Below are 18,101 nucleotides of genomic sequence, written 5' to 3' on the forward strand. Positions count from 1 at the left end.
AATTGCAAGAAAATCCTTCAAGTGGCTTAGCAGAAAAGGAAGGGACAGGATATTGAACATTTTAGTTGTGACCTTGACCTTGAGCTGGCACTGTTGAATTTTGAATTCTGCACATCGTATTGATAAGGTGAATATTAAAGCCAAGTCATATTAAAATCCTTCACGTTGTTAAGTAGATACAGAGCGGACACAAAACGGAAGGCTCAAAACTTGATCTTAGAGTTGTGACCTTGATCTTGAGCTGACATTGCTGACATGAGTTCTGCACATCGTCTTGATGAGGTGATCAATTGACCCAAATTTCATGAAAATCCTTCAAAGGGTTTAAGTAATAATGAGCGGACACGATTGTTACGGACGGACTGACGGACGGAGACCATTCCTATAGCCCGCACAGCCCCCAAACCCCCGCCACCACTCATGGTGGGTGGATTAAAAATGTCAACTAGCAATGGCTGCGTAGCTCTAGTGAGCAGTTTTGGAACCTACAAACAAAATAACTTAAAAGACATCGTGAAGGCGTTACTGCACAAAGCTTCATTCACTTGATAATGTTTCCACTTTTGTACATGTATCTGGGAACTTTAAGTAGACATTTAAGATTAAAGAATCTCGAGTTTCAATTGTCTTTTCCTTGTAATTCATCTATTCAGAAGGTAAAGTCTGTTCTCGATTACTTCATACTGCCAGATTCTAGATTTGATGAAACAAAAAGTTAAGGAAATACGTCATCTTTATATTTTTATATTCATAATTGTTTATTATGCCAACACAAACAGATAGTTAACAAATAAAAGGAAACACATATACATTCTCTTTGAAAATGACATAGCATAAATCTATTATTATACAGTATGATATAAATGAATAACTTCTTAAAATCTATCTTTTATTTGCAGACTGTTAAAGATATGCATGCTCATTTAAGCAACATTGCAGAACCTTTTTCGCGTATCATATACTTTGTCCGAGATAAAAAGGTCCATCACATAAAGTTAGATCCCGACAGAAATGTGTGTTGAATTGTCTTTTATAAAATTGATGGCACTGACCTCCAAAAATACTTTTCTTTACCTCGAGTAAAGCGTAACAAACGCTTTTCGATTTTCATCGTAAAATTAGTAAAAACAACTATTTCTCACATGTTTTAATGACAGTCTGTCAGAATTAAGTTTCAAAGCATTTTTCAGAAACATAGCATTAATTTCCAGATATCTAGCAAAAACAAGAGGGCCATGGCCCTATATATCGCTCAAAAGAGTTTATCTGGCCTACTGACCTAGTTTTTGACCCCACATGACCAAGAGTTGAACTTGACCTAAAGATCGTCACAAACATATTGATTAAATTTCATTAAGATTTGGTTACAACTGTGGCCTCTAGAGATTTCACAAGCTTTTCCTTTGATTTGACCGGGTGACCTAGTTTTTGACCCAACATGACCCATATTCGACCTTGACCTAGAAATGATTAAGACAAACATTCGACCCAGTTTCGTAAAGATTAAGTTACAACTGTGGCCTACCGCCTCGGTAGCCTAGTGGTAGAGCGTCCGCTTTGTGTGCGGGAGGTCGTGGGTTCAATCCCCAGCCGCGTCATACCAAAGACGTAAAAATAGTACTAGAAGCTTTCTCGCTAGGCGTTCAGCATTAAGAGGATAGTGCTAGGACTGGTCAGCCCGGTGTCAGTATAATGTGACTGGATGGGGTATCATGCCACGTGTATACGGCGTGATATTCCAGTGAGGCAGCACTATAAAGTTAGGCATTGTGCTCCCTACTACAAGTAGACACTGTCGTTTATAGTTTTTGACCTCACATGACCTAGATTCAAATTTGACCTAGAAATCATCAAGTCAAACTTTCTGACTACGTTTCATAAATATTGGGACACAACTGTGGCCTTTAGAGTGTTCACAAACTTTTCATTTGATTTGACCAGGTGACCTAGTTTATGATCCAACATGACCCAGTTTCGAAAATGACCTAGAGATCATCAAGACTAACATTCTAACAAAGTTTCATAAAGATTGGGTCATAAATGTGGTCTCTAGAGTGTTCACAAGGTTTACCATTGATCTGACATACTGACCTATTTTTTGACCTAACATGATCCAGATTCAATCTTGACCTAAAGATAATCAAGACTAACATTCTGACCAAGTTTCAAAAATATTGGTACACAAATGTTGCTTTTCCTTTGATCTGACCTGGTGATCTAGTTTTTGATCCCACATAATCCAGTTTCAAACTTGACCTAGAGATCATCAAGACTAACATTCTGACCAAGTTTTATAAAGATTGGGTTAAAAATCTGTGGTCTCTAGAGTGTTAACAAGCGTTTTATTTGATCTAACCTACTGACCTAGGTTTTAACTCCACATGACCCAGTTTCAAACTTGACCTAGAGATTATCAAGACTAACATTCTGACAAATTTTCATAAAGATTGGGTCAAAAGTGTGGTCTCTAGAGTGTTCACAAGCATTTTCTTTGATCTAACCTACTGACATAGTTTTTGACCCCACATAACCCACTTTCAAACTTGACCTAGAGATCATCAAGACTAACATTCTGACCAAGTTTCATAAAGATTGGGTCATAAATGTGGCCTCTAGAGTGTTCACAAGGCAAATGTTTACGCAAGACGCACGCCGACGGATGCCGGTCATTCACAATAGCTCACCAGCACTTTGTGCTCTGGTGAGCTAAAAAAATCTTTTCTTTTTTTTTTTTCGTTGTTGTCGAACGGTCTGGAACCCAGGGTCATGATTCAATATAATTTCACGTTGTTTTTATTTCATTTGTTTTTCATAGCTTTTTTGTTGTTTCTTGTACTCCTCAACATCTTTAGATTTGGGTAACCTCCAATTCTGTTGCCGTCTGCTCTGAAGAAAATAACAGGAAGGAGAGTTAATCAGAAAGCGACAACACCAAGTTTAAAAAACTAACATGTCTTCATACTGAAAAAGGACAAACTTAAAGTCTCCCTCACATTGGCAATAACTCCAGAATAAATAACCGGACATAGAAGTCTCGATAATATGCAAATGTCCACTTCATGCTGATGGTGTATATGAAGATTCATTTCATTGGAGGAATAAAAAGAATAAATGGGACATGGTAATACGGAACTCATATCATAAAGAAACATGTTTTGCCGAACTGATTCCTTTATACCTGATATAAGTGACTTCGGTGTGTTCGTATCACATAATAGTCGTTAAGCCTCTACCTTTAATTCAGTTATGTTAGGAGCGGAGAACATTAAGTACCGGTACAGAACCCAGAAACACTGTTGAGTGAATAAATTTAATACAGACCCCTAGCTTTATTCTACTTTTTCGAAAGTTAGAAAATGCATGCGGGCTCTTCTAATACAGTTCATGTTAAGAAACGAAGAACAGCAAGAACCGGTACAGAAGCAAGAAATAGTGATTAAAGTTACATGCCTCCAGCTTTATTTCATTTTTTTCGAAAGTTAGAAAATGATTTCATTAAAAAACACTTCCACAGTGACGCCGTTCATATTTCAGAAGATTTTGTTTCACAAAAACACTCTTTAGTGAATAAAATATATAGAAACTTGTGGCGCTAGAACTGAAATGTGATACAAATAGAAGAATTTAAGCTGTACATTTTTTTTTTCATTAACATTAAAACGTTTCATTGGTTAATCATTTTTATTTTCTCAATACTAGTTAAACATGAGAGCCAAACTGTCACAATATACACCCGTCACAAAACATTACTTTTGACTTTTTGAGTACTATTCCTATTCAGCAGACTAGTTGTCAGTTTTCTAAATGTTGATGGATTCCAGAGCCTCGAGGACTATTCTGTTTGTTATTGAACTTGGCCAATATAACATGCCCATAAACATTATGCCTAAGTTTGATTAAGATTGGATATGATAAACAAGGGACACTGCCAATATTGCGATTTTCTTGTTAAAGGGCTATTATTCCAGAGTGCCTTAGAGTATTATTAGGTTATCGAATTTGTCTGAGATTTTATGCTCATTAACATTGTGGCAAGGTTGGTGAACATTGGATAAAAAGTACCTAAGTAACAGTTTACACTCAGTCTGTCAGATTTTTTTTTAGTTTAGTTTAATTAAGTAAACCATCGGCCGTGATACAACAGACACTGGGATAATCCAGCTGACTGTCAAACTTTACCGAGTTATGATACCAAGATACACTGTAACGTTGGATTAGAACTGCCCAAGTTAGAAAGCGGACAACTTTAGTGATCACATAATACGTCCCGTTTCGAAGCGGGGGTATAAAATGATATTTTGATGTTATTCATCCTTCAGTACGGCCATTTTTAGTTTTTTTCTCCATAATAAAACTAAATGCTGTTAAAAATATTCATTAAAGCAATACTTAACAAACGCATACTTAACAAATGCAAAATGCTTAGAACGTTCGTTCTTTTAAGAATTATCTAAAGGCTTTAACATATTTATATAAAACATACACACCTTGTAGATATCAAAACATCAGCACTTTGTGATGAACTTTCAGCTACAGTATCCAAATGTCTCCACAGTTCACGTGAGACAAATGCTGACCACAGTGCTCTGAAGAAGAAAAAAATCCTGTAAAATACATATCAGGTACTGCAAAACACCAAAATTCAAAGGCACAAAGAAAATTTGACAGATATTCATGGCAGGTTTCAGATAAGAAAATGTCATATTCTTTCAAATCAAGCAGTTTCTCCCCAAAACTCACTCATTTAGTTCAATATTTATAGTAGGGATCATAGCACAAATCTACTGATTTTGGGTTTTTGAGTTCGATCCCCAGGCGGGGCGTATGTTCTCCGTGACGATTTGATAAATGACGTGTCTGATATCATTCGTCACCCATTTCTGATTCATGTGGGGAAGTTGGCAGTTACTTGTGGAGAACAGGTTTGTACTGGTACAGAATCCAGGAACTGGTTAGGTTAACTGTCCGCTGTTACTCTGAAAAATGGCGTTGCAAACGAACATACACTTTAAAAATATTTTGCACAAATCTTTTTCGGAATTTCGTCTGAAACTCTGCAACCAAGTGGAGGAAGGAGTTGGGAGAGGGAAGGAGGTAGGACACGGGTTATCTAGCACTGGATCGGGCTTGCCACTCCGCTACCCCAAACCTCCCCTACGTAAACTCTCCAGAAAATGTAATGAATATTTGTGTTTAATCAGCCCCATATCATGACAATAGGTTGGGTGAGGTCAAACGTTTGTTTACATTTGAAATTAACTGAATTAAAATAGCTAAAAGTGTACTCACATTTCTCAAAATGTTCAATATCATGTCTCCTTTGAATAAGCAACAGTAGTCCAACTAATTTGACGCGATCCTAGGAAATATTGTGATTTTTTTTCATATGGGCAATATCCCCATTTAGATTGCCCGTCAGCGTCACAAATATAAAACAATACATGTATGAACGTGTAATTATTTCGACCAGTATTTAGATGATGACATAATTCTGTTCTGTAGGCTATTTATAGCGCGCTATTTATATATCCGATTAAAGGTAGAGTCTCGAAAGATATACTCATTTTACTTGGATTCAAATAGGAATATATGGTGTTTAGTGCGGTTACCGGACGTGTAGTCTTAACACTCTCGGTACAGTTCGTGTGTTTCCGTAAAAGGGGTTATCTCCACCTGAACAAGAATTTAAGAATGCACTGAAATTATTTCATAACCCAGCTCCTTGCAATCACATAGTTAAGGAACCGCTCAAGTTGTTTTCACCAAGAAGTATACACCATTGACGCTCCAAGAAGGCACGATGTAAGTAACCACTAGTTGAGTATGATGAAGTAGTATGTCAGATTACAGCATGTCCGATAGCTAGATGTTATCTTCGTCAATAAGTATACAACATTGACGGTCCAAGAAGGCAAGATGTACGAAACCACTAGTCAGTATGATGAAGTAGTATATCAGATTACAGCATGTCCGAAAGCGAGACGAATATATGAAGCAGGCAACATCAAAAAAACTGAATATCAAATAAAGGCATGTACATGTAAGAATGCAAGATGGGATTCCGAATGTCAAAATCAAGCAGTCAACTTGTCAGACAGAGACACGTGTACGCAAGAAGGCAATATGCAATTTTTGCCTTAATATTGTTCCATAGAAATGCCATCATATCAACATTGTGACATGAAACAATAATCATTTAAACAACAAACACGTGACCCGGATTCAAACATAGATATTTCAAAAATTATTTTACACAATACAATCTGACGTCTTTCAGCATTGGTATTACCTTTTCTTGAAATTGATGGTTAAAAGATATTATTTCTTCCATACGTTATACAAATACGTACCAAGCTCATATTTGTTTGACTCTTTGTTTTAACTTTTGTGTAAAACCTTTATCGTTCTGACTATTTCAAAAGTTTTAGTCGAAATTATATGATCTTGACAAATCGATGGAACTGGAAGCATGATTTAACATACAATGTACTTTTATTAACAAGTATTTATTATTTTCTATTGCCCCGTCATCAGTTTTCATGTAATCAATGAGATAGCCAAGTCTTCGACTACACACAATCTTTAAAACATAGATATGTATAGATAGTTATAACGAAGGCATTGCTCGCAATCGGAAATAAAACAGTTCCGTTATTTTTTCTGTTTTTCCTGTAAGTATCAGGTCTATCCATTCCGGCACTACAAGGTTATATAGTTTTATCCACGACTCCCAGTACTTCTCATCTTTGTAATACTCCCATTCTAAATCGAGCAATAATGTTCTTCTAGACATCATACCTAGATCATAGTGTTCAAGTGTGTATACTGCCGATGTAATAGACAGTTTCTCTATTTCATTTCTCAGGTCAAGGTATAATTCTCTATTTGGAAGGTTTGAGATGTGGTTCATGCATAAAAGTAATTTTGGAATCATAAAGATTATCGATTCCACATTTCCCAAGCAGGTTGACAGGAAGCGTATTGTTTGTTGTTTTTCTTGATAATCTACCGCGACGCCAAGCATATTTCTCTCAGGTATCATATAGTTAGGAAAGTGATTGTTCTCTAAACAATACTTTATGAATATCATCGATTTCTGCAATAGGTTCACTAATGAATTTGGTGAAAACTGTTGTTCAGACTGAGTTTCCACCATCCAGAAAATAACATTTTTCACAATGTAAGAAGAAATTACTTTACAAAATGGTTTCAGTATTTCCTTAGCCACCATTTTAAGAAGTACATACAATTTTACTTGAACATCGTTTAGCGATGCTACCAGTTTCAGTTCTGCAGTAGTGTAACATATACGCCACTCGATATTTCGGGTGTCGCTGAACTTATTGCCAACTGGTACAATATAACCTTCCATCTGCGAAATTTCCTTAATTAAATCCGTTGACGGCCAGTTATGGTATCTTACCCTGTCTGTCCAGTCACGTAAATGAATGTTTCCGTAGAAGTACACAGCAGAGACATAATCAAAACTGAATTGAGTCCCAATTGTTTTTGTTGCTGCTGGTCCGTTTGTAGTGGTATTTTCATTTTCATTTTCATCGGACTCATATGAGTATGCAGATACAGATGACGCTTGCACGCTTTGATAGATAAAGTTTCTGAAAATTGCACTAGATATGTATGCACGTCCCGCTGAGGACGTGTACATTTGAGAATTATCAAATGCGAAGTGAAACAGACTTTCTTCGTCTAACTTTGCAAGAAGAACTTTTGTGTATCCTGGAGCTGTGTTGGTATAATCAGTCTCAAGTAAAGTAAAACAACCACTTTCGTTTGCGTTATCAACACATATGCTATCTGTTATTATCGCCATAACGTCTGCATCACTACCTCTAAGTGCAGTACCCTCACCCGAGCTACCAACACATAAATGTGTTAATGGTATCTCATACTTGGCAATGTTACTGGTTAAGTGTTCATAGACTTGTTTATAGGCTTTTGACCTGAACGAGACACATTCTCGCTGAAATCCTACTGTATCAAGTGTTGTATAGAGCAAATATGATAACAATTCTTCTTTGGATTTTCCACTCATTTTATTTCTTGAGATAATTGTTATCTGTTTGGTTCTGTGAGAAAAGATAAAGAAACAAAATATATATGGATAGTATTTCGAAATATTTCATCAACAGAAATTCAGATTGCAAATTATTTGTTGCATTAATTAAAATTTAGTAATGATAGCCCAGACAGGATCTATCTGTGACATCATGCCTTTGCCAGAGAATACATACCGTTAAAAGTAAAGAATTTTCTATTCAATTCGATTAAATACAAAACTTTTTTACATTTAATGCCCCATCCACCCCGTCAATATATTAGCAGTATCTGTCATAATTTTAAAAGTACATTTATAAAACTTATGAAATATCTCACACAATTAGCCAACTATATTGTGAATCAGTGTATGTGTGTGTGTGTTCGGGTTTAACGTCTTTTTCAACAACTTTTCATTTATATAAACGACGGTGTCTATTTGTAGCAGTGAGCACAATGCCCAACTTTATATTGCTGCCTCACTGGAATATCACGCCTGATATCCCACCCAGTCACATTATATTGACGCCGGGCTGACCAGTCCTAGCACTATCCTTTTAATGTTGAGAGCCAAGCGATGGAGCTACTAGTACAATTTTTACGTCTTTGATATGACGCGACCAGGGAACGAACCAACGACCTCATGTTGTGAATGGTATATTAAACTTTTAACAAAGTGAAATTGTACACATGTGTATTATTTTATTATACCAGCTTTTTATCGCGCAATTTCCATGATAAACAAGTTCAAATGTGCTTTATATACAAGCACAGCTACATTCATAGTCTACTAGCACAGACACCGAGTGATCTGACCTGAGCACAAAGTAAGACAAAGCCTCCTGAACAGAGTCACAGAAAGAGAGAGAGAGAGAGGGAGAGAGAGAGAGAGAGAGGGAGAGGGAGAGAGAGAGGGGAATAGAGGGAGAGAGATATGCCTCTCTAGTCTTTTGCGAGTAGACATGTTTTTAACACGCCCTATGTGTAGCACCGATACAAGCGAGGCAGTATTTTTCTGGGAAGAACCAGTACTGACCTGTTAGGTGGGAATCCAGTTTCTGGACAGGGATTCGAACTCTAGACCTCTGGGTTGACAGTCAAGCGTGTTACCACAAGACCACCGGGTTTTTATGCTTAACTTAGCCTAGTATTTTGCGGGTAGACATGCTGTTTTGAACATGCTCTATGTGTAGCACCGATACACGCGAAGCCGAATTTTTCTGAGAAGAACCAGTATTAACCTCTTAGTTAGGTGGGAGTCCAGTGTCTGGACCGGGATTCAAACCGCGGACCTCTGGGTTGACAGTCAGTCATGTTACCACAAAACCACCCAGTTTTTATTCAACGATCAGATATAATTCATAATGGCACAGATGTGGTGATATTAAATTTGCTGTGGTATATAGCCAGATAGTAAACAAATATTTTGTTAAAAATATGACAGGATAGAGAAGTTATATACTAGTAGTTTTATTCACGTTTTTCCTGCCTCATAACAAAATGCGCTCGTTTGTAAATTCTAGACATTTAGATTTGTGTGTTTGTTTGTGAAAGTAAAAAAATAATATCATAGCATTGCAAAGATCTTGAGGGAGCATTAGAAGTTTCGATAGGTGTGTTAAATTTTGTATAAAATTAGTTAACGCGTTTTGCAAAAGCTTGCTCAAAGTTAGAGGGTTTTAATGATAGAAATCTACATATCACCAAAATATTATTATAACAGGGTTACCGATATCATAAACTACTGATTAGAAGGCTTTCACTAAATTTTACTACAGATCGTCTGAACTTTTAAAGAAATATAACACAAACCTTAAAACACTTATAATACTTGGTCTTACACACCGGTATACTATGGAGATGTAGTTGATAAAATTCGAAAAATTAAACATAATGCTTATTTTAATCAAATATTTGTAGAATGTGTTAAAACATTTATCAAAAGAGGATACAATGCGAAAATCGTTAAGCACAGTGCTTGGTTGGTAATTGACCCCCTTTGGTTTTTACAGTAAAATCATTAGATAAATTATTAACAAGTAAATAAATAAATAGATTAATAAATAAATAAAACATAATAATTATATATCGCGCACCAAGTTATATTTAAAGAACAGCGAATTTTTTAATGGCACGAATTTATCAGATTTTACCACTGATGCTTCTTGGCCTTCACTGTATCCCCATGTATATTTTTATATAAGATAATTAACAAAAAGTTAGTTACTTTTTATTGTCGAGAAAAGTGCATTAATCTGAAAGCGTGTCTCCTGAAGAATACAACTAATTGAACAGTGACTTGATGTTTCCCAGATCTAATGATGACAGTTTACATATAAGTATGATAACTGTATAATTGGATCTGTGTACCATTTTCTTCCCATATGTCCTAAGTACAGGTATCTCAGAAACAACTATTTTTAAAAGTATTACTATATTACACGTGGCCAAATATACAAATATTCACAAATCTTATGTCGGAAAAATTCTGAATGATAATAAGAAATTTAGCAAATTTATCTATTTCGCAAATTTGTTAGGAGACCAAAGCATCTGATGTAAATTATATTGAGGACATCTTGCTCTGTAAAATGTTTGCATTTTGTATACTTAGTGATGATTTGTAATTTTAGTTGCTATAAGTATTGTATAATGTTTTCTGCAATAAATTATTTTGTTGTTGTTGTTGTTTTTGCGTAAGATTATAGTGACGAAGTTTTGATTTGTTCGGTGAGAAATATATAAGGAGAAAATTGCTTTCGCAGATATAGATAAAATACGGATATCATAAGCGAAAAGAAATTATTTTTTTTTACTTTCTGAGGCTATTTTAATGTAGAATAATAAGACAATTTTATCATTGTATTATTTACACGTATCATGAGCACATCTGTCATTGTCTGCCAATTCATGTTAGACCTTGCTTCGAAGTTAGGCCTATTCGAAAACCAAGTAACATGATATTATGATATAATGTATCGTTGTCTAGCCTAAATTCGTGGATAATGTAAGTTCGTGTATTCCTCATCACATATGACGACACACTCCAGCTTTGGCGTACGCGCGCACTTTCAAACAGAAAATCAGTAAGTAAACACAAACATTTATCAACCACCAAAAAAGGCAAAATAAGAGGTTTTCGCAGGTAAGAACACCAATAAAAGCCTAAGCATGCAGAAATACCTTGTATTTACTAATCCCAAATTACCCATAACTCAAAACCCCAATAAATACCAGAGAATGAGATTTTTATTTCTCAAATATCATCTCGTCTGCTTTGCTTCCATTTTTACTTGACAGCCTCGTTTTGGTTTTGACAATATCTCGTGAGCACATAAACTGATGACGTCATCCACGACCTTGCATGAAGATGAAAGTAGGTTAACTTGCATACATGCATGGTTTGTTCTGCATATTTCTGGAAGGTTTATCGTATTTTTCATGTTTTTTGCATGTCTTTTAAAAGGATATAGAATGTTAAATTGTCAGTATTTGTTTGTTGCTGTTTACTAATTTTATTCAAATATGAAATGAGTGTTTCTTGTATCCACGAACTTTGACCAAACAAGGATAATTAGCAGTCACTCAAGAATATCCGCCATATGCCTCGAAAAGAATAAAACCAACACAAATGTGTACTCCGCTAATTAGGTTTCATCTCACTTCAATCCAAGCGATATTTTCAAATAGGCCTAATAACTTGACGTACAGAACCCAGCTGACCAACAAATTACAGGCATGTTAGAGTATATGAATAGTGCAACACGTTTTAAGCCCGCTAACATCGGCTGAAGTGGAACTCCATAATAAAAGGCTATTCAATAAACTCAATGACACTGAAAGAACGGAAGAAGATATAAAAACCTGAAATGGAAATAACTGCTTAATTTGAAGTAAAATGTTAATCCAGGGTCTTAAGTACAAAATTGTACAAAGTTTGCTTTAATTTTCCATGTCAGTTATTCAACAATAAATATATCAGACGTCGCAAACTGTGAGCAAACCCCCAAATGAATCCAAGAAGGGGGCGACTTTTACTAAAATACTGTTGTGATAATACATGTATGTATTTTAACCAATAACATTGAATAAAAATAGTTTACGTATGGTATAGCGTCATTTCTCGAATTGCTATTGAATCGATCGAAATCTTTTGTTAAATAAGTGTTGTTATATTTTCTGGTCCTTTGGGGTCATGGAAAACATTCAATTTTATTTTAATAGTTTGCGAGCTGTGCGCAAACCCACCCTTGTTATCCGGATAATACGAAATGATGTGATAATTCCAAAATGCTACAAACTGGAGGAAATGTCAAACTTGGTATGGACATTGTTTTTGTCAATATTTTCTTATTACTCATTTGGATTGTTTAAAGTATTATAACTGATTCAACATGGTTTAGAAGCTGTACCATTTGCACTAAGCAATTTGAATATAGGACATATTGTTCAGTATGGAGAGCCCCAAACACATTTTGCTTTTGAGAATGAGTTTTGCGATTCAAAGCGTTGTCAACCTCATTTAATGGACTTTCGGTAATGAATATTGTTTTGTATTATTCAGTTATTATATAAACAATGATATAAGCATATGTAGTAGTCGATGGATACTGACCCAAGTGTTCATAAAAATTTCGAAGATAAAGCCCGAAATGCTATGAGGATAATATCCAATATTGTAGTTTGATATTTTGCATATGCTGTTCTAAAGGTACCGATTATTGTATATTGAAGAAGAAAACTCATATAATGTGGTAACTAATGGCTGTAGCATGCCCAAGGTAATGTTTTATACACATGGTCAGTACCAGATGTTCCTGAAACATTTTTCAAAAGGGTAAATGTCTATATCTTTGTAAAATTCTGTTTTAAAACTCAAGTCCGCTGTCAGAAGGTTCTAAAGCTTACACGCCTGTATCTTTTCTGCTAGATTTTGGTAAAAAATTAAACAAGCCAGAACAGGTAAATTTAACACCTGAATCTAAATGTGCTGAGATTCCACAGGGGGAAGGGGTATACCCATATTTAGAAATTAAGTATGCTAGGGGTCTGTTAGCATTTTAAGAGCGTGAAAATAATGGCACTTTAAAGGTCAGTTTTGCTGGAATATGTTGTATACTGCTGTGAATTCATAGATTGTACATTCCCTTAATCCCTTAACTGATAATAGTTTGATATTGTATTTAATAATTTAATACACTTGTTAACTTTTCCATACAAAGTTGTCCCCCTACCAAAATTTCATCTGCATCTGCAATACAAGACTCACATGCATACTATACTGAAATATAAAGAGTTGGTCACAGAGTATAGGATAAGATCTACGTTCATTAACTTAATATTTGTTCAACATCCCCTTCCCTCTTCTTCTTTAAGTTCAATACATTAAGTTAGTGTTATGAATTGTAATTTAGTTCATTTTTCTTTTGCTTTGTTCCTTGGGCTATAAAAAACATGGTATTTTGACTGCTGTTCAAAATCTGTGGTATGTTATGTGGTGTTGAAAATCCTGGGCATTTTTGAAGACAGTATTATACGTCTCGTAGATCTTGGTAGGTTGAAGATAACCTCCAGCCAAACTCCAAAAGTCATTTCTAAAGGAGCCAAAGATCTGTACAGGTTTACTACCGGGTACCCCCCACCAGCACTGAAACAAGCGCCAATATATGGCCATATCTTTTCGGCATTCTTTATCGGGTCTTTATACAAAGTCATCATTGGACTATCTCTGTAATTGTAAGAATTACATTCAAGGAAAGAGAGTGTTAAAATTTCTTTCCGATAACATATGAGGCAAAAACTCTTAATCTGCGATGGGTTTCATATGCTCTACTTATTAGGTTGCTGTGCCTGTTACCAGTATAACAAGAGCTGTCGGAGGACAGCAACGCTCGACTATTCAAAAGCCTTGTCAACTGAATGAATACAAAAGTCAAAAAGGTGGCACAATTTTGTTAAAATGGGAAAAAAGGTTATGGAACCTTCACAGTGCTTATCAGCTCATGACTGATACTCATGACTGAGTGTATGAAGTTTCAATACTTTCCCATTAGTGGATACTGAAATAAAAGCTTACATACAAAAACTTAAAACCAAAAACTAATAAGTTGAAAAAGAGACATAATTTTGAAAAAAATGCAAAATAGAGTTATGGGACCTGCACAGTGCATGTCAAATCATGACAGTGAACAAGTGTGTGAAGTTTCAATTCATTCCCATTAGTGAGAACTGAGATACCAGCTTACATACAAAACCTTAACCAAGAATTTCTAAGTCGAAAAAGAGACATAATTTTGTAAAAAAAGCAACATAGAGTTATGGAACCTTTGCATTGTAGGTCAGTTTATCACAATGAATAAGTGTGTGAAGTTCCAATCCATTCCCACAAGTGGTTACTGAGAAACTAGCTTACATACAAAACCTTAACCCAGAATTTCTTAGTCGAAAAAAGGGCATAATTTTGTAAAAAAGCAAAATAGAGTTTTGAAACCTGTGCAATGTAGGTCAGTTTATCACGGTGGATAAGTGTGTGAAGTTTCAATCAATTCACACAAGTGGTTACTGAGATACCCGCTTACATACAAAACCTTAACCAAATCAGGACGCCGACGCCGACACATGGGTGAGTCCAATAGCTCTACTATTCTTTGAATAGTCGAGCTAAAAATCGTTAACAAGTTCAAATAATCATGCTGTTACAAACTCATTCACCAAAAAATGAAAGAAGTCAATGACGGCTATTTTCCACTTTCAAAGACAACACATGTAGGGCATTATCCATGGTCATTTTCGGCTATTATCCATTTTTCACACAAGGATCAATATAAATGGTTTTGACATAAAAACGGCACATGTAAACAACTTACTCTAAACTATGTCAGATAGTGAAATTGTAGAGCTGTATATACAGTGAATTACAAGCATAAAAACAATTCTAAATATTTTTCATGAATTTTCACACTAAACTCACATGGATTTTGTAAACTATTTCACATACTGTGTATTGTATTCACAAAAATAAAATAAAATAGTTTGAGTTCCATGGAAACAAATCACCATTCGTTCTTTTTGCAAAATCTGGTAGTTAAAATCTCTTATCAATCCACAGCAACTTACCGAAAAACCTGAAATTTTCAGAAGCGTTCATCTGTCATTTTGTAGCATTTTGGAATTATCACAGCATTTCGTATTATCCGGATAACAAGGGTGAACCCCCAAATAACGTTTCTATGGACGTCGCCATCTTGGAATGGACGTAACGTCATTTAACAACGCAAGTCTATGGGAAAAAAACATTAAATCTTGATTTTTAACTTCATTTTACATTTTTTCAAAAACAAAAAAAATGAAAAAAGGTGCCTAGAGATATTAACCTCTGGTATTAACGATGCTATGTTTGACAATTATATATACAGTTTAAATAAATTATCGGAGATCGAAAATTAGATGGGACAGACTATAATTTGAAATATCAGTTAATTTATAAGAACTTATTTTTGTTTTAAACTTAATTGTAATAAATTAGCTCTTGTTTGATACAATTGAGAGAAGACCTATAACACTTTAAAACCATGTTTACACAATTATTTCGAAAAAAAGAAAATTATTTTATGCAGCTATAAAACAAAAAGTTATATCTACGTACCATATACCAATGAAGATTTATTTCCTACTTCCTAATCAACCTTACTTCAAGTGTGTATCATCAACAAACATCCCTTGAAACGATTGTTTAGTAATTAACTGAAGTGGATGGGATTGTGGTTTCTCACTTATCGGACAGAAAAATCTCTATTTTTAGCAATGCTGGAAAATCTTATCTCACATGGGTTATCCCACACTCCTGTGACGGACTACTTCATGCACTGAATATTCATATTACTTATGTAAAATAATTAAAAATCAGGTACCTTTATCTTTTCTCTCCGTTCCTTATAGTGTATTTCTCGATTCAAAATTCATTACTTTATGATAAGAACGTACCGTTACGCTACAAAAGATAAAATTAAAGCGGAACTTTGTTATTGTGCGTCGCTGAAATGTCACGACGTCACTTCTGTTTCCCGCGTTTTAAGTAGTTTCATATTTTTATGCTTGTTTTTATTGTTTCTGTTGTGGTAAGTGAGAAATAGAATCCATCATTGGTGTTCGTTGAAGATCGGAAATCCCAACCCTCGGGCGCACCGCTCAAGTCTTAAACTCGGCTCAGCCTCGTTTAAGACTTGAGCGGTGCGCCCTCGGGTTGGGATTTTCTGATCTTAACCGAAGACCAATGATGGATTCTCTATGTGACTTTCTTGTAGATCAGATGAGATCATTTGTTTCGGTCAGACTCATTTATAAACTGACGTAGAGGTTGTTTTTCCAGAAATACGTATGTCTCCCGCCACGTACTATGCAGAAATTGTAAAATGCGACAAATTAACCCTTATTTTTCCTTCAATATGGACAGTACCATTATCTGTTAAAAGGGATGAATACCAAAAAGATACTGACAGAATGGCAAACAGTGCAGATCATGATTAGACTGCACGGATGTGCAGGCTGATCATGATCTACACTGGTCGCAAAGGCAGAACCATTCATGTCCAGCATGGTAATGGTTAAGTGCGATACCTCCAGGGATATATCACGGAACCTTAACATTCAAACGAAATACAGCTAGACTTGGCAGCGGTAAAACCTATCAAGTTTCAATGGTGTAGACCTAGCATAGATAAAAGAACTTGGCAAATCAAGAGTCATGACTTCACTAAAATCAGTTAACTAGAACAAAACGATAATATGCACAGCTATGCTTCATACTAATCACTTATAAGTTTTGGTGAAATTCAGCCTAATTGTATGCAGCAAGTAGTTTAAACAACGTAAAATATGACACTTAAACGGAACATTCCGATGATATGTATAACTAGGTGTGGCACTGATAATTCCTGTAAGGTTTGGCGGAAATGTGCCTAAATATAAAATGTGACATGTTGGAGAGTTAGTTACTAACCTCATATTCTTAAATTACCCCCCAAAATAACAAACAAAAAAACAAACGATCAAACAAAGAACACAAATGTAGGGCTCATGCGTCTTCTAAGAAATAGGCATGAACACATGTATAACAAGCTAAAGCATAGCAAAAGTTCCTTCTAGGGCAAATCTATATAAATATATAATGACCATCTTCATGATCTTGTAACATTGTGCTTGCAATGTCTGCTTTAAATATTGTTTATCAGTGTGTGGTACCCCAGGATTGGACGCAAAGACAAAACCATTCTTCCTTCTTGACATATATTCGTTGTTTTTCTTCTTCTGTTTAACATAATAATGTAATGATTTGATACGCTAACTGTCTACGTCTCCGAACACAGCAAACTTGGTGGTCATTGATCATATAATTTAGTAGTATATGTCCTAAATCTCGAGAGTGTGACATCCGGGATCGATGCGTGAGTTTTTTGCGCACAATGAGAGGGTCGCAATGGGTTTGTTAATTTTCACATATTAAACATGCATTCGAAGGTAACGACGTATGTTAACCTTTTTGACAAATGACATGCTTGGCCTGTTTCAACAACTACACTTTTCCATCCTCGGGTTTAGTAATGTGTGATCCACAGAACGCGTTCAGCCAGAAAGTCGCCTCAGTTAGGAAATAATAATTTTAGCGTCAGAGGTTATTTCTAAGGTCACGGAGTTTGATTGGCTAGCTTGTAATGACAACAGCTTTCTCTCAAGAGAAGAAACAATAAAGTTTATTTACATTTCTATAAGATTATACTGTAAAAATCTCATTGAAAATGTTGCACAATGAAATAAAAGCAGAAACTGGCTTACATAAAACATGAAAAATGCTACCAGGAAGAAACTGAGGTTTCTTTCTTTCCGCCATTAATTGACAAGCTTGGAAGTTCTGCTTAAATACTTAATAGTAATAGTAATTACCTTTAGTACTGTGATACCTTATAGATTCTATGGTTCGACTGTTCTACTAATGTGCATGTATTCTTCCGTTCTCTAATCTGCATTTATGTCTTTTAAATAAACGCCAT

General features: G+C 35.3%; 1 protein-coding gene across 4 annotated transcripts; it reads right to left on the minus strand.

Moving 5' to 3' along the window:
• Positions 1-728: 728 nt before the first annotated feature.
• On the minus strand, positions 729-16,040 carry LOC123524773 (uncharacterized). Of its 4 annotated transcripts, none has more exons than XM_053538491.1 (5): positions 15,701-16,040; positions 15,172-15,334; positions 5,290-8,087; positions 4,488-4,586; positions 729-2,886 (listed from the first exon to the last, which is right to left on the minus strand). In XM_053538491.1, the coding sequence occupies exon 3, from the start codon at positions 8,051-8,053 to the stop codon at positions 6,608-6,610; it is 1,446 nt and encodes a 481-aa protein (XP_053394466.1). In that variant the 5' UTR covers positions 8,054-8,087; positions 15,172-15,334; positions 15,701-16,040; the 3' UTR covers positions 729-2,886; positions 4,488-4,586; positions 5,290-6,607. The 4 variants fall into 4 exon arrangements, with proteins under 4 accessions (XP_053394466.1, XP_053394465.1, XP_053394467.1 ...); XM_053538490.1 differs by lacking the exon at positions 15,172-15,334 and adding an exon at positions 11,290-11,414 and having other exon boundaries at positions 15,701-15,803; XM_053538492.1 differs by lacking the exon at positions 15,172-15,334 and having other exon boundaries at positions 729-2,881.
• Positions 16,041-18,101: the final 2,061 nt, after the last annotated feature.

This window comes from Mercenaria mercenaria, chromosome 3 (assembly GCF_021730395.1).
Source record: "Mercenaria mercenaria strain notata chromosome 3, MADL_Memer_1, whole genome shotgun sequence".
NCBI classification, from domain to species: domain Eukaryota; kingdom Metazoa; phylum Mollusca; class Bivalvia; order Venerida; family Veneridae; genus Mercenaria; species Mercenaria mercenaria.